The 18,690-nt window shown below is 46.9% G+C and overlaps 1 protein-coding gene across 1 annotated transcript; it reads left to right on the top strand.

The window, feature by feature from the left end:
• Positions 1 to 14,536: 14,536 nt before the first annotated feature.
• Positions 14,537 to 17,895, top strand: LOC118383537 (frizzled-5-like). The gene is made up of 2 exons (XM_052516567.1): positions 14,537 to 14,991; positions 15,187 to 17,895. Exon 2 carries the CDS (start codon positions 15,203 to 15,205, stop codon positions 16,979 to 16,981), a length of 1,779 nt encoding a protein of 592 aa, XP_052372527.1. The 5' UTR covers positions 14,537 to 14,991; positions 15,187 to 15,202; the 3' UTR covers positions 16,982 to 17,895.
• The last annotated feature ends 795 nt before the right edge of the window (positions 17,896 to 18,690 follow it).

The following is an 18,690-nucleotide window of genomic DNA, read 5'->3' as shown; positions in this document are numbered from 1 at the left end:
AATGTATGGAAGGAGGAGGGGGGAGGCACTGAAGGTAATGTATGGAAGAAGGAGGGGGGGGGGAGTGGTACTGAAGGTAATGTATGGAAGGAGGAGGGGGGAAGTGGTACTGAAGGTAATGTATGGAAGGAGGAGGGGGAGGAAGTGGTACTGAAGGTAATGTATGGAAGGAGGAGGGGGGGAGTGGTACTGAAGGTAATGTATGGAAGGAGGAGGGGGAAGGGAAGTGGTACTGAAGGTAATGTATGGAAGGAGGAGGGGGAGGAAGTGGTACTGAAGGTAATGTATGGAAGGAGGAGGAAGGGGGGGAAGTGGTACTGAAGGTAATGTATGGAAGGAGGAGGGGGAAGGAAGTGGTACTGAAGGTAATGTATGGAAGGAGGAGGGGGAAGGAAGTGGTACTGAAGGTAATGTATGGAAGGAGGAGGGGGGAGAAGTGGTACTGAAGGTAATGTATGGAAGGAGGAGGGGGGAGTGGTACTGAAGGTAATGTATGGAAGGAGGAGGGGGGGTGGTACTGAAGGTAATGTATGGAAGGAGGAGGGGGGAGGAAGTGGTACTGAAGGTAATGTATGGAAGGAGGAGGGGGGGAGTGGTACTGAAGGTAATGTATGGAAGGAGGAGGGGGAAGGAAGTGGTACTGAAGGTAATGTATGGAAGGAGGAGGGGGGAGGAAGTGGTACTGAAGGTAATGTATGGAAGGAGGAGGGGGGGAAGTGGTACTGAAAGTAAGGTATGGAAGGAGGAGGGGGGAGGATGGGAGGGAGCGAGTTGTTATGGGATACGGGGGATGTTTAAATCAAAGGTTTACACTACAGCGTCGCTCCAACATCAAAGCTTGCCCTCTCTTCTCTTGTTACTCTGGGAAGTCCCCCCCATCTTTCCCCTCCCTCTCCCTGCCAAACTGTTCCTCCTGTTCTTCAGTTAGAGCGCAGTTGCATCAAAGCGTCATCTTCGAGAAACTTAATTTGGTACTTTTATTTCAGTATTTCAGTGACCCTGGTATTGTGGCAGTCAGTTAGGTGTGTACACACTGCTGCTCTTCCCACAGAAACACTGGACTACTGAGGGCCCAGTCACCAGGGCATCTGGTTCAGAAAGACTGGACTACTGAGGGCCCAGTCACCAGGGCCTCTGGTTCAGAAAGACTGGACTACTGAGGGCTCAGTCCCCAGGGCCTCTGGTTTAGAAAGACTGGACTACTGAGGGCCCAGTCCCCAGGGCCTCTGGTTTAGAAAGATTGGACTACTGTGTGTGTGTGTGTGTGTGTGTGTGTGTGTGTGTGTGTGTGTGTGTGTGTGTGTGTGTGTGTGTGTGTGTGTGGTGTGTGTGTGTGTGTGTGTGTGTGTGTGTGTGTGTGTGTGTGTGTGTGTGTGTGTGTGTGTGTGTGTGTGTGTGTGTGTGTGTGTGTGTGTGTGTGTGAGAGAGAGAGAGAGAGAAGAAAGAGAGAGAGCTGCATCTTACACAGTATGCTCCATGGGAAGGGACTGCTAGGACCTTTTCAGAGAGTCCTGGACCGGGCAATAACAAGTTGAAGGTAAAATGTCAACCATAAGGTTTCTGCTTTCTGAGGTACCGTCTCCTGGGGCTTTCTGAGGTACCGTCTCCCTCTGCTGAGCCCTGGGGCTTTCTGAGGTACCGTCTCCTGGGGCTTTCTGAGGTACCGTCTCCTGCTGCTGAGCCCTGGGGCTTTCTGAGGTAACGTCTCCTGGGGCTTTCTGAGGTACCGTCTCCTGCCGCTGTGTCCTGGGGCTTTCTGAGGTACTGTCTCCTGCATCTGTGCCCTGGAGCTTTCTGAGGTACCGTCTCCTGGGGCTTTCTGAGGTACCGTCTCCTGCCGCTGAGCCCTGGGGCTTTCTGAGGTACCGTCTCCTGGGGCTTTCTGAGGTACCGTCTCCTGGGGCTGTCTGAGGTACCGTCTGCTGCATCTGTGCCCTGGGGCTTTCTGAGGTACCGTCTCCTGGGGCTTTCTGAGGTACCGTCTCCTGCCACTGAGCCCTGGGGCTTTCTGAGGTACCGTCTCCTGGGGCTTTCTGAGGTACCGCCTCCTGGGGCTTTCTGAGGTACCGTCTCCTGCCGCTGAGCCCTGGGGCTTTCTGAGGTACTGTCTCCTGCCGCTGAGCCCTGGGGCTTTCTGAGGTACCGTCTCCTGGGGCTTTCTGAGGTACCGTCTCCTGGGGCTTTCTGAGGTACCGTCTCCAGCCGCTGAGCCCTGGGGCTTTCTGAGGTACCGTCTCTTGGGGCTTTCTGAGGTACCGTCTCCTGCCGCAGTGTCCTGGGGCTTTCTGAGGTACCGTCTCCTGCATCTGTGCCCTGGGGCTTTCTGAGGTACCGTCTCCTGGGGCTTTCTGAGTTACCGTCTCCTGCCGCTGAGCCCTGGGGCTTTCTGAGGTACCATCTCCTGCCGCTGAGCCCTGGGGCTTTCTGAGGTACCGTCTCCTGGGGCTTTCTGAGGTACCGTCTCCTGGGGCTGTCTGAGGTACCGTCTGCTGCATCTGTGCCCTGGGGCTTTCTGAGGTACCGTCTCCTGGGGCTTTCTGAGGTACCGTCTCCTGCCACTGAGCCCTGGGGCTTTCTGAGGTACCGTCTCCTGGGGCTTTCTGAGGTACCGCCTCCTGGGGCTTTCTGAGGTACCGTCTCCTGCCGCTGAGCCCTGGGGCTTTCTGAGGTACTGTCTCCTGCCGCTGAGCCCTGGGGCTTTCTGAGGTACCGTCTCCTGGGGCTTTCTGAGGTACCGTCTCCTGGGGCTTTCTGAGGTACCGTCTCCAGCCGCTGAGCCCTGGGGCTTTCTGAGGTACCGTCTCTTGGGGCTTTCTGAGGTACCGTCTCCTGCCGCTGTGTCCTGGGGCTTTCTGAGGTACCGTCTCCTGCATCTGTGCCCTGGGGCTTTCTGAGGTACCGTCTCCTGGGGCTTTCTGAGTTACCGTCTCCTGCCGCTGAGCCCTGGGGCTTTCTGAGGTACCGTCTCCTGCATCTGTGCCCTGGGGCTTTCTGAGGTACCGTCTCCTGGGGCTTTCTGAGTTACCGTCTCCTGCCGCTGAGCCCTGGGGCTTTCTGAGGTACCGTCTCCTGCTGCTGAGCCCTGGGGCTTTCTGAGGTACCGTCTCCTGGGGCTTTCTGAGGCACCGTCTCCTGGGGCTTTCTGAGGTACCGTCTCCTGCCGCTGAGCCCTGGGGCTTTCTGAGGTACCGTCTCCTGGGGCTTTCTGATGTATCGTCTCCTGGGGCTTTCTGAGGTACCGTCTCCTGGGGCTTTCTGAGTTACCGTCTCCTGGGGCTTTCTGAGTTACCGTCTCCTGCTGCTGAGCCCTGGGGCATTCTGAGGTACCGTCTCCTGCTGCTGAGCCCTGGGGCTTTCTGAGGTACCGTCTCCTGGTGCTTTCTGAGGTACCGTCTCCTGGGTCTTTCTGAGGTACCGTCTCCTGGGGCTTTCTGAGGTACCGTCTCCTGGGGCTTTCTGAGTTACCGTCTCCAGCCGCTGAGCCCTGGGGCTTTCTGAGGTATCGTCTCCTGGGGCTTTCTGAGGTACCGTCTCCTGCCGCTGTGTCCTGGGGCTTTCTGAGGTACCGTCTCCTGGGGCTTTCTGAGGTACCGTCTCCTGCTGCTGAGCCCTGGGGCTTTCTGGGGTACCGTCTCCTGGGGCTTTCTGAGGTACCGTCTCCTGGGGCTTTCTGAGTTACCGTCTCCTGGGGCTTTCTGAGTTACCGTCTCCTGCTGCTGAGCCCTGGGGCTTTCTGAGGTACCGTCTCCTGCTGCTGAGCCCTGGGGCTTTCTGAGGTACCGTCTCCTGGTGCTTTCTGAGGTACCGTCTCCTGGGTCTTTCTGAGGTACCGTCTCCTGGGGCTTTCTGAGGTACCGTCTCCTGGGGCTTTCTGAGTTACCGTCTCCAGCCGCTGAGCCCTGGGGCTTTCTGAGGTATCGTCTCCTGGGGCTTTCTGAGGTACCGTCTCCTGCCGCTGTGTCCTGGGGCTTTCTGAGGTACCGTCTCCTGCATCTGTGCCCTGGGGCTTTCTGAGGTACCGACTCCTGCTGCTGATCCCTGGGGCTTTCTGAGGTACCGTCTCCTGGGGCTTTCTGAGGAAACCGTCTCCTGGGACTTTCTGAGGTACCGTCTCCTGCCGCTGAGCCCTGGGGCTTTCTGAGGTACTGTCTCCTGCCACTGAGCCCTGGGGCTTTCTGAAGTACCGTCTCCTGGGGCTTTCTGAGGTATCGTCTCCTGGGGCTTTCTGAGTTACTGTCTCCTGCCACTGAGCCCTGGGGCTTTTTGAGGTACTGTCTCCTGCCGCTGAGCCCTGGGGCTTTCTGAGGTACTGTCTCCTGCCACTGAGCCCTGGGGCTTTCTGAGGTACTGTCTCCTGCCACTGAGCCCTGGGGCTTTCTGAGGTACTGTCTCCTGCCGCTGAGCCCCGGAGACAAGAAGTAGAAGACTAACAAAGTCCTATTCTATTGTATCCTATCAGCTGATGTCCAGGATGTGGATTTGTTCAATGAGTAATAGCATACAGTACTTGTGTCAGACACACCCTAGATACATAAATAAATAGTCCACTAATCACACCAACGCTGGCACTGGCTGCAGAGTAGACTTGCCTGCATCCCAAATAGCACCCTACTCCCTTCACAGTGAACTACTTTTGACCAGAGCCCTATTGGGCCCTGGTCAAAACTAGTGCACTATATAGGGAATCATTTGGTTCGCCACCATGGGCTAAACACTGTACAGTACCCATAAATCAGTCAGAATGGCATGAGCACATTGTTGCTCGCTTGTTAGATCTCAAGTTCCACCTTTGAACCTCTTTGCTAAATGATATCACCATGTTCCAAGCAGACTTGAACACAATGGATGGCTGTGTGTGAATGTTTCAACTGAATCCATACTCATGTTTACTGTAGTTCCATTCCCTGTGAACACTGAGACTGTCCCTCAATCACCTAGAGCTGTCACGTCATGATGTCAGACAGCTACCACCACACTTTGATCATACAGGCCTGCCTTACTGCAGGTTGAGATAAATAATGGTGTTACTACTGCTCACAGCACTCCAGTCTTCACTGTGGCCTGTTGTGGGATTTCACCTCAGTGAACAGTACATAGATTTTTCAACAATGCAAGTGTGTGTGTGTGTGTATACTGTCCTGTATGATGTGTGTGTACTCTGAGTTTCCCCTGTTTGTGTGTGTGTGTGTTTTGCATGTGTGTGTGTGTGTGTTTTGCATGTGTGTGTGTGTGTGTTTTGCATGTGTCTCTGTGTGTGTTTTGCCTCTGTTTGTGTGTGTGTGTGTGTGTGTGTGTGTGTGTGTGTGTGTGTGTGTGTGTGTGTGTGTGTGTGTGTGTGTGTGTGTGTGTGTGTGTGTGTGTGTGTGTGTGTGTGTGTGTGTGTCTCTGTTTGTGTGTGCATACTGTCCTGTATGATATGTGTGTGTGTTTTGCATGTATGTGTGTGTGTTTTGCCTCTGTTTGTGTGTGTTGCCTCTGTTTGTGTGTGTGTGTGTTGCCTCTGTTTGTGTGTGTGTGTGTGTGTGTGTGTTTGTGTGTGTGTGTGTGTTTTGCCTCTGTTTGTGTGTGTGTGTGTGCATACTGTCCTGTATGATATGTGTGTGTGTTTTGCATGTATGTGTGTGTGTTTTGCCTGTGTGTTTTGAATGTGTATGTGTGCGTGTTTTGTGTGTGTGTGTTTTGTGTCTGCTTGTGTGTATACTGTACTGCATGTACTGAACTATCTGACTCAGCCCATTTTCCCTCCTTCCTCTGCTGAGAAAACGGACCTTGTATTCCAACATGCTTAATTGTCAATGCCAATTAGTCCAGGGGCCATGTCCACAATGGCTCAACTGTAGCGAGCTGCAAAGCCCTCTTTGTGATTGTCCAGTGGCCCGCAGAGCAATCAGGCGCTCATCTAGTCTCCTAACGACAAGAGGCCTGAGAGATGCCATCAGAAACAGAAAACAAAAGAGCCTTGGACAATGAGGGCAGCAGGAGACACAGAGAGACAGCGACGAACCAGCGCAGCCCATAGGGTCGTCCTTTCACAGATAGACACACCTACGTGTATACCAGAGGAGGCTGGTGGGAGGAGGAGCTATAGGAGGACGGGCTCATTGTATTGGCTGGAAAGGAGTGAATGGAACTGAGTTAAACACATGAAACATCTGGCTCATTGTAATGGCTGGAAAGGAGTGAATGGAACTGAGTTAAACACATGAAACATCTGGCTCATTGTAATGGCTGGAAAGGAGTGAATGGAACTGAGTTAAACACATGAAACATCTGGCTCATTGTAATGGCTGGAAAGGAGTGAATGGAACTGAGTTAAACACATGAAACATCTGGCTCATTGTAATGGCTGGAAAGGAGTTGACGGAACGGAGTCAAACGTGGGGTTTCCAGATGTTTCATGTGTTTAACTCCGTTCCATTCACTCCTTTCCTCTAGTGCACACAAACACACTGACAAGCATGTCAACACACCTACCTTCACATGCACGTAACAGAGTAGATTCTATCCATCCCTCACTGGGCTCCAGTCTTCTGCTCCCAACAATAACTCTCAACTCAACACAGTGTGACTCAACCTGACATAGGACATGTAACCAACAGTTTTTAATTGACAATTGATTTGTCATCTTGTTTGTAGAGGACTTTATCTTCAGTTCTGATCAGAATAACCTCAGAACACCCGTATGTTTAGTTTGGCAATCTAGGTAACTATGCAATGAGACCAAATCTATGGAAGGGAGAACCATCCCAGGACAGATCCAAGCACCTATAGAGGCATCAACCATTCCTCCCACAAACACACAGATTATTATAGGAGTATATCCCACACAAGACAAACACACAGATTATTATAGGAGTATATCCCACACAGGACAAACACACAGATTATTATAGGAGTATATCCCACACAGGACAAACACACAGATTATTATAGGAGTATATCCCACACAGGACAAACACACAGATTATTATAGGAGTATATCCCACACAGGACAAACACACAGATTATTATAGGAGTATATCCCACACAGGACAAACACACAGATTATTATAGGAGTATATCCCACACAGGACAAACACACAGATTAATTATAGGAGTATATCCCACACAGGACAAACACACAGATTATTATAGGAGTATATCCCACACAGGACAAACACACAGATTATTATAGGAGTATATCCCACACAGGACAAACACACATAACAATTATAGGAGTATATCCCACACAGGACAAACACACAGATTAATTATAGGAGTATATCCCACACAGGACAAACACACATAACAATTATAGGAGTATATCCCACACAGGACAAACACACATAACAATTATAGGAGTATATCCCACACAGGACAAACACACATAACAATTATAGGAGTATATCCCACACAGGACAAACACACATAACAATTATAGGAGTATATCCCACACAGGACAAACACACATAACAATTATAGGAGTATATCCCACACAGGACAAACACACAGATTAATTATAGGAGCATAGCCCACACAGGGCAAACACACAGATTAATTATAGGAGCATAGCCCACACAGGACAAACACACATATTAATTATAGGAGCATAGCCCACACAGGACAAACACACATATTAATTATAGGAGCATAGCCCACACAGGACAAACACACAGATTAATTATAGGAGCATAGCCCACACAGGACAAACACACAGATTAATTATAGGAGCATAGCCCACACAGGACAAACACACATATTAATTATAGGAGCATAGCCCACACAGGACAAACACACATATTAATTATAGGAGCATAGCCCACACAGGGCAAACACACAGATTAATTATAGGAGCATAGCCCACACAGGACAAACACACATATTAATTATAGGAGCATAGCCCACACAGGACAAACACACATATTAATTATAGGAGCATAGCCCACACAGGACAAACACACATATTAATTATAGGAGCATAGCCCACACAGGACAAACACACAGATGAATTATAGGAGCATAGCCCACACAGGACAAACACACATATTAATTATAGGAGCATAGCCCACACAGGACAAACACACAGATTAATTATAGGAGTATATCCCACACAGGACAAACACACATATTAATTATAGGAGCATAGCCCACACAGGACAAACACACAGATGAATTATAGGAGCATAGCCCACACAGGACAAACACACAGATGAATTATAGGAGCATAGCCCACACAGGACAAACACACATATTAATTATAGGAGCATAGCCCACACAGGACAAACACACAGATTAATTATAGGAGCATAGCCCACACAGGACAAACACACATATTAATTATAGGAGCATAGCCCACACAGGACAAACACACATATTAATTATAGGAGCATAGCCCACACAGGGCAAACACACAGATTAATTATAGGAGCATAGCCCACACAGGACAAACACACATATTAATTATAGGAGCATAGCCCACACAGGACAAACACACATATTAATTATAGGAGCATAGCCCACACAGGACAAACACACATATTAATTATAGGAGCATAGCCCACACAGGACAAACACACAGATGAATTATAGGAGCATAGCCCACACAGGACAAACACACATATTAATTATAGGAGCATAGCCCACACAGGACAAACACACAGATTAATTATAGGAGCATAGCCCACACAGGACAAACACACAGATGAATTATATGAGCATAGCCCACACAGGACAAACACACAGATGAATTATATGAGCATAGCCCACACAGGACAAACACACAGATTATTATAGGAGTATATCCCACACAGGACAAACACACAGATGAATTATATGAGCATAGCCCACACAGGACAAACACACAGATGAATTATATGAGCATAGCCCACACAGGACAAACACACAGATGAATTATATGAGCATAGCCCACACAGGACAAACACACAGATGAATTATATGAGCATAGCCCACACAGGACAAACACACAGATTATTATAGGAGTATATCCCACACAGGACAAACACACAGATGAATTATATGAGCATAGCCCACACAGGACAAACACACAGATGAATTATATGAGCATAGCCCACACAGGACAAACACACAGATTATTATAGGAGCATAGCCCACACAGGACAAACACACAGATTAATTATATGAGCATAGCCCACACAGGACAAACACACAGATGAATTATATGAGCATAGCCCACACAGGACAAACACACAGATGAATTATATGAGCATAGCCCACACAGGACAAACACACAGATTATTATAGGAGTATATCCCACACAGGACAAACACACATAACAATTATAGGAGTATATCCCACACAGGACAAACACACAGATTATTATAGGAGTATATCCCACACAGGACAAACACACATAACAATTATAGGAGTATATCCCACACAGGACAAACACACAGATTATTATAGGAGTATATCCCACACAGGACAAACACACATAACAATTATAGGAGTATATCCCACACAGGACAAACACACAGATTATTATAGGAGTATATCCCACACAGGACAAACACACATAACAATTATAGGAGTATATCCCACACAGGACAAACACACATAACAATTATAGGAGTATATCCCACACAGGACAAACACACATAACAATTATAGGAGTATATCCCACACAGGACAAACACACATAACAATTATAGGAGTATATCCCACACAGGACAAACACACCTAACAATTATAGGAGTATATCCCACACAGGACAAACACACATAACAATTATAGGAGTATATCCCACACAAGACAAACACACAGATTAATTAAAGGAACATGTCCCAAACAGGACAAACACACATAACAATTATAGGAGCATAGCCCACACAGGACAAACACACATAACAATTATAGGAGTATATCCCACACAGGACAAACACACAGATTATTATAGGAGTATATCCCACACAGGACAAACACACAGATTATTATAGGAGTATATCCCACACAGGACAAACACACATAACAATTATAGGAGTATATCCCACACAGGACAAACACACATAACAATTATAGGAGTATATCCCACACAGGACAAACACACAGATGAATTATAGGAGTATATCCCACACAGGACAAACACACATAACAATTATAGGAGTATATCCCACACAGGACAAACACACATAACAATTATAGGAGTATATCCCACACAGGACAAACACACATAACAATTATAGGAGTATATCCCACACAGGACAAACACACAGATTATTATAGGAGTATATCCCACACAGGACAAACACACATAACAATTATAGGAGTATATCCCACACAGGACAAACACACATAACAATTATAGGAGTATATCCCACACAGGACAAACACACAGATTATTATAGGAGTATATCCCACACAGGACAAACACACAGATTATTATAGGAGTATATCCCACACAGGACAAACACACATAACAATTATAGGAGTATATCCCACACAGGACAAACACACATAACAATTATAGGAGTATATCCCACACAGGACAAACACACATAACAATTATAGGAGTATATCCCACACAGGACAAACACACATAACAATTATAGGAGTATATCCCACACAGGACAAACACACAGATTATTATAGGAGTATATCCCACACAGGACAAACACACAGATTATTATAGGAGTATATCCCACACAGGACAAACACACATAACAATTATAGGAGTATATCCCACACAGGACAAACACACAGATTATTATAGGAGTATATCCCACACAGGACAAACACACAGATTATTATAGGAGTATATCCCACACAGGACAAACACACATAACAATTATAGGAGTATATCCCACACAGGACAAACACACAGATTATTATAGGAGTATATCCCACACAGGACAAACACACAGATTATTATAGGAGTATATCCCACACAGGACAAACACACATAACAATTATAGGAGTATATCCCACACAGGACAAACACACAGATTATTATAGGAGTATATCCCACACAGGACAAACACACAGATTATTATAGGAGTATATCCCACACAGGACAAACACACAGATTATTATAGGAGTATATCCCACACAGGACAAACACACAGATTATTATAGGAGTATATCCCACACAGGACAAACACACAGATTATTATAGGAGTATATCCCACACAGGACAAACACACAGATTATTATAGGAGTATATCCCACACAGGACAAACACACAGATTATTATAGGAGTATATCCCACACAGGACAAACACACAGATTATTATAGGAGTATATCCCACACAGGACAAACACACATAACAATTATAGGAGTATATCCCACACAGGACAAACACACAGATTATTATAGGAGTATATCCCACACAGGACAAACACACATAACAATTATAGGAGTATATCCCACACAGGACAAACACACATAACAATTATAGGAGTATATCCCACACAGGACAAACACACAGATTATTATAGGAGTATATCCCACACAGGACAAACACACAGATTATTATAGGAGTATATCCCACACAGGACAAACACACATAACAATTATAGGAGTATATCCCACACAGGACAAACACACATAACAATTATAGGAGTATATCCCACACAAGACAAACACACAGATTAATTATAGGAGTATATCCCACACAGGACAAACACACATAACAATTATAGGAGTATATCCCACACAGGACAAACACACAGATTATTATAGGAGTATATCCCACACAGGACAAACACACATAACAATTATAGGAGTATATCCCACACAAGACAAACACACAGATTAATTATAGGAGTATATCCCACACAGGACAAACACACATAACAATTATAGGAGTATATCCCACACAGGACAAACACACATAACAATTATAGGAGTATATCCCACACAGGACAAACACACATAACAATTATAGGAGTATATCCCACACAGGACAAACACACATAACAATTATAGGAGTATATCCCACACAAGACAAACACACAGATTAATTAAAGGAACATGTCCCAAATAGGACAAACACACATAACAATTATAGGAGCATAGCCCACACAAGACAAACACACATAACAATTATAGGAGTATATCCCACACAGGACAAACACACATATTAATTATAGGAGTATATCCCACACAGGACAAACACACAGATTATTATAGGAGTATATCCCACACAGGACAAACACACATAACAATTATAGGAGTATATCCCACACAGGACAAACACACAGATTATTATAGGAGTATATCCCACACAGGACAAACACACATCACAATTATAGGAGTATATCCCACACAGGACAAACACACATAACAATTATAGGAGTATATCCCACACAGGACAAACACACATCACAATTATAGGAGTATATCCCACACAGGACAAACACACATAACAATTATAGGAGTATATCCCACACAGGACAAACACACATCACAATTATAGGAGTATATCCCACACAGGACAAACACACATAACAATTATAGGAGTATATCCCACACAAGACAAACACACAGATTATTATAGGAGTATATCCCACACAGGACAAACACACATAACAATTATAGGAGTATATCCCACACAGGACAAACACACATAACAATTATAGGAGTATATCCCACACAAGACAAACACACAGATTAATTAAAGGAACATGTCCCGAACAGGACAAACACACATAACAATTATAGGAGTATATCCCACACAAGACAAACACACAGATTAATTAAAGGAACATGTCCCAAACAGGACAAACACACATAACAATCATAGGAGTATATCCCACACAGGACAAACACACAGATTAATTATAGGAGCATAGCCCACACAGGGCAAACACACATATTAATTATAGGAGCATAGCCCACACAGGGCAAACACACAGATTAATTATAGGAGCATAGCCCACACAGGACAAACACACATATTAATTATAGGAGCATAGCCCACACAGGGCAAACACACATATTAATTATAGGAGCATAGCCCACACAGGGCAAACACACAGATTAATTATAGGAGCATAGCCCACACAGGACAAACACACATATTAATTATAGGAGCATAGCCCACACAGGACAAACACACAGATTAATTATAGGAGCATAGCCCACACAGGACAAACACACAGATGAATTATAGGAGCATAGCCCACACAGGACAAACACACAGATGAATTATAGGAGCATAGCCCACACAGGACAAACACACATATTAATTATAGGAGCATAGCCCACACAGGACAAACACACAGATTAATTATAGGAGTATATCCCACACAGGACAAACACACATATTAATTATAGGAGCATAGCCCACACAGGACAATCACACAGATTAATTATAGGAGCATAGCCCACACAGGACAAACACACAGATGAATTATAGGAGCATAGCCCACACAGGACAAACACACAGATTAATTATAGGAGCATAGCCCACACAGGATAAACACACAGATTAATTATAGGAGCATAGCCCACACAGGACAAACACACAGATGAATTATAGGAGCATAGCCCACACAGGACAAACACACAGATGAATTATAGGAGCATAGCCCACACAGGACAAACACACAGATTAATTATAGGAGCATAGCCCACACAGGACAAACACACAGATTAATTATAGGAGCATAGCCCACACAGGACAAACACACAGATTAATTATAGGAGCATAGCCCACATAGGACAAACACACATATTAATTATAGGAGCATAGCCCACACAGGACAAACACACATATTAATTATAGGAGCATAGCCCACACAGGACAAACACACAGATTAATTATAGGAGCATAGCCCACACAGGACAAACACACAGATTAATTATAGGAGCATAGCCCACACAGGACAAACACACATATTAATTATAGGAGCATAGCCCACACAGGACAAACACACAGATTAATTATAGGAGCATAGCCCACACAGGACAAACACACAGATTAATTATAGGAGCATAGCCCACACAGGACAAACACACAGATTAATTATAGGAGCATAGCCCACACAGGACAAACACACAGATGAATTATATTAATTATATTGATTATGTGCAGAGTTGAACTGGCACACTGCAGTCCACATACACTGAGTATAGAGAACATTGAAGTGCCTTTGAACAGGGGATGGTAGTAGGTGCCAGGTTTGTGTCAAGAACGGCAACGCTGCCGGATGTTTCACGCTCAACAATCTCCTATGTGTTCCAAAGGACTTCCAGTCAACTGTGAGAAGCATTGGAGTCAACATGGGCCAGCATCCCTGTGGAACACTTTAGACACCTTGTAGAGTCCACGCCCTGAATAACTGAGGCTGTTCTGAGGGCAAGGGGGGTCAATTGAGATTGACTTAACTAGTAATCAAACACTAATCAAACACTACTTTTGATAAAACATTGTAGGTGTGAGGTCATATAGAATGTATTCAGTTGTCTGATAAGGTTATGGTAAAAGGAATGAATGGATTGAGTTGGTCACAACACTACTTTAAACATTGTCTAACTTTACTGGTGATAGGCCTATAAAAATAAGGAATGATATTACCTTATGTGATAAGTAGGTTATGGGTAAAGAATGTACTGATTGAGTCGTTCAGGGTGTAAGCAGATTCCTATTGGAGAGGACGCAGCCCTGTGGGCGTGGCTGTCCAGAGTAAGCGGCCAAGGTGTTGTTAGTCGGTATGGTTAGGAGCCGCAGCAAGAAGACGCACGAGGGAAGACAGTCGTGGACTGTAGATTTTTTTTCTGAGAATAGGAGGCTGTTTCACTAAATATTGTTGAAAGAAAAAAAGTGTGGCGCAAGGATTAGGCGTTGCTGCCTGAAAATTCCGTCTACATTATCGAGTCGAAATGGACTTTATTTGATTGCACCGGAGGCGCGTTTCCTAAAGGTACACTGGGAGTGAATTTAGTGGTGGCAAGATTTATCAGATGGCGCTTCTCTCTTTGATTGGCATTGCATATTGATGAGCTAGCTTACATTTTCCCGTGTGATCGACTTGGTGAGTTATACATTTGATCAACTTGTTTCATTACTGTATTTCTTAGCCTTTACGTGTGAGTAAATAAGGCGCACACCCAAAGTGCATTGGATGTATTATTGATAGAACATAGAAACAATAATAAAATGTTTCAAACGTTCAGAGCGCATTTCCTGTCCAATAACCCCAAGTATCTTTTTTTGTGGGAATCCACAGCGTTGGAGGAGCTTCCATGGCGACCATGACGCACATCTGCCCTCTTTACATCAGCGTTCTGTGCCTGCTCCTGCTGATGCGCGCACTGGCGGTGCGCGCTGCCTCCAAGGCCATCGTGTGTGAACCCATCACGGTCCCCATGTGCAAAGGCATCGGCTACAACCTGACCTACACGCCCAACCAGTTTAACCACGACACTCAGGACGAGGTGGGGCTGGAGGTTCACCAGTTCTGGCCACTGGTGCGCATCCACTGTTCCCCTGACCTGCTCTTCTTCCTCTGCAGCATGTACACCCCTATCTGCATCCCGGACTATCGCAAGCCTCTGCCCCCGTGCCGCTCCGTGTGCGAGCGGGCCAAGCGCGGCTGCTCCCCCCTGATGAGCCAGTATGGGTTTGAATGGCCCGAGAGGATGAGCTGCGAGGGGCTGCCAGAGCTGGGTGATGCTGACCGCCTCTGTATGGACCGGAACAGCAGTGACGCCACTACTCTGTCCCCAGGCCCGGCCTTCCCCCCGAAGCCTACCCCCAAGGCCCCCTACCGCAACCCAGCCCGCCGCAGGCCGCATCTCCTGCCCAAACCCCACCACCAGGACTGTGAACAACGCGGCTGCCGCTGTCGCCACCCCCTGGTGTCCGTCAAGCATGAGGCCCGCTCACTGTACGGCCGTGGCGTCCACACAGGCCCCGTGGAGAACTGCGCCCAGCCCTGCCGTCAGCCCTACTTCACCCCGGACGAACACGCCTTCACCTCCCTCTGGATCGGCCTGTGGTCGGTCCTCTGCTTTGTCTCGACCTTAACTACGGTGGTCACGTTCCTGATTGACCGCGACCGCTTCTCCTACCCCGAGCTGCCTATCGTCTACCTGGCTGCCTGCTACCTCTTCATCTCCCTGGGATACATGGTGCGGCTGGCGGCGGGCCACGAGCGTGTGGCGTGCTCCGAGGACGGCGGGCACGTGCTGTACGGCGCTTCGGGCCCTGCCGGCCTGTGCACCTTGGTGTTCCTGCTGGTCTACTTCTTTGGCATGGCCGGCGCAATCTGGTGGGTGGTGCTCTCGCTCACCTGGTTCCTGGCGGCGGGTATGAAGTGGGGCAACGAGGCCATCGCCGGGTACTCGCAGTACTTCCACCTGGCCGCCTGGCTGGTGCCCAGCGTCAAGACCATCGCCGTGCTGGCCCTGAGCGCTGCTGACGGAGACCCTGTGGCAGGGATATGCTACGTGGGCAACCAGAGTGTGGAGAGCCTGCGGGGCTTCGTGCTTGCTCCCCTGGTGGTCTACCTCTTCACAGGCTCCCTCTTCCTCCTAGCGGGGTTTGTGTCGTTGTTCCGCATCCGCAGCGTCATCAAGCAGGGGGGGACCAAGACGGACAAGCTGGAGAAGCTGATGTTGAGGCTGGGCCTCTTCACCGTCCTCTACACGGTCCCTGCCGCGGTGGTGGTGGCCTGTCTGGTGTACGAGCAGCACCTCAGGCCCCAGTGGGACAGGGGTCTTTCCTGCTCCTGCCAGGCTGAGAGAGAGAGGCTAAGCCTAGGGCCAGACCACGCCATCTTCATGCTGAAGTACTTTATGAGCCTGGTGGTGGGGATCACCTCGGGGGTGTGGGTGTGGTCAGGGAAGACCCTGGAGTCGTGGAGGAGGTTCCTGGGGAGGTGCTGTTGTTCATGTCCCTGCTGGGGCCACAAACCGTCCAGCGCGTCAGTATACAGCGAGGCCAGCACATCCCTCACGACACGCACCGGGCTGCTCCCCTCGCAGTCTGAGCACAAGTCCCTGTCGCACCCATCTGTGTGACCAGACTGGCTGGACGCTTGTCAGACTCATGGTGCTCCACAGAGAGTGACTGGATGGACGCTTGTCAGACTCATGGTGCTCCACAGAGAGTGACTGGATGGACGCTTGTCAGACTCATGGTGCTCCACAGAGAGTGACTGGATGGACGCTTGTCAGACTCATGGTGCTCCACAGAGAGTGACTGGATAGACGCTTTTCAGACTCATGGTGCTCCACAGAGAGTGACTGGATGGACGCTTGTCAGACTCATGGTGCTCCACAGAGAGTGACTGGATGGACGCTTGTCAGACTCATGGTGCTCCACAGAGAGTGACTGGATGGACGCTTGTCAGACTCATGGTGCTCCACAGAGAGTGACTGGATGGACGCTTGTCAGACTCATGGTGCTCCACAGAGAGTGACTGGATGGACGCTTGTCAGACTCATGGTGCTCCACATAGAGTGACTGGATGGAAGCTTGTCAGACTCACGGTGCTCCACAGAGTGACTGGATGGACGCTTGTCAGACTCATGGTGCTTCACAGAGAGTGACTGGATGGAAGCTTGTCAGACTCATGGTGCTTCACAGAGAGTGACTGGATGGAAGCTTGTCAGACTCATGGTGCTTCACAGAGAGTGACTGGATGGAAGCTTGTCAGACTCATGGTGCTTCACAGAGAGTGACTGGATGGATGTTTGTCAGACTCATGGTGCTCCACAGTGGCTGACAGAAACTAGATGGATGTTAATTTAACTTATTCAACATATTGTAAATTATGTAAACTATTGTCTTCACATAAGGACATGTTTAAACAAATTGTGGCAATATAGAAGTATTTTGTATTATATTTCCTAGTTCTCATCCTCGACTCATTGCAGGAGATTTCCCCTGAAGTTGGAACTTTTTAAAAGGTGTTTTTAAATTATCTGTGGGGGGGGGGTACAGTTCAATAAGTCTCTAGAATGTTTAAATGACATGTTTTGCCAGTATGTTCATAACCTGAAAGGTAATGGTTAGGAATCCAATCAGTCATTAACCTGGAGATAAGTGGCATGTTATTCTTCTATACGTAATAAAGATGGAGAATTGCTATTTGTCATTTTATTTAAAAAGTGCTTCCTAAAAGGACATTGTCATTTTTTTAAAATGGACACAGTAACACCTTGTTAGGATGAAGGAATTTCACTACCCATTTATGATTATGTGCAGATTTTAATATGAAGTCAGTTTAAAAAAAGTCCAGATGAATTGAGAGGTCACCACTCAATGTTTTACTTTCCCTGTTAAATTGAGATCCCAAGTATACAAAGGGTGAAAATGAGGAAAATAGTGTTAACTGAGTTGGTCTGATTGGAATCCATAATTTCATCGTTCTCACCCTTGCTTGAGGAGCAATACAGCCCCCCACCACCACCACTTGTGCTGTGATTACTTACCTGGACCACCGATTGAGACTGAAGTGCCTCTTTAAAAAGATGCAACTTCTCACTTTAGAGACCTCTGTTGTAGCCTCTTCTGCCTCCATGTGGTGGGTTCTAGTAATTACAGCAGCACATATTGTGAAATGACAATCTTGTTTTTTCTCTGCAAATGTGTTAAGCATAATCCACCTATAGCATCCCATCTATCCAATGGCCTTTGTCTTAAATACCTAATAAATCAACTGAATGGATCAGTGTACATGCGATTCTCTTTTTAAAAATTGCCTTGTCTAATTCTGGCATGTTAA

The sequence above is a fragment of the Oncorhynchus keta genome, unplaced genomic scaffold (genome assembly GCF_023373465.1).
Source record: "Oncorhynchus keta strain PuntledgeMale-10-30-2019 unplaced genomic scaffold, Oket_V2 Un_scaffold_5147_pilon_pilon, whole genome shotgun sequence".
Classification (NCBI taxonomy): Eukaryota; Metazoa; Chordata; class Actinopteri; order Salmoniformes; family Salmonidae; genus Oncorhynchus; species Oncorhynchus keta.
This window is presented reverse-complemented; position numbering and strand designations above follow the sequence as displayed.

Bases quoted from the DNA above. Each gene is read 5' to 3' on its own strand.
- LOC118383537 (XM_052516567.1), top strand. From the start codon at position 15,203: ATGGCGACCATGACGCACATCTGCCCTCTTTACATCAGCGTTCTGTGC.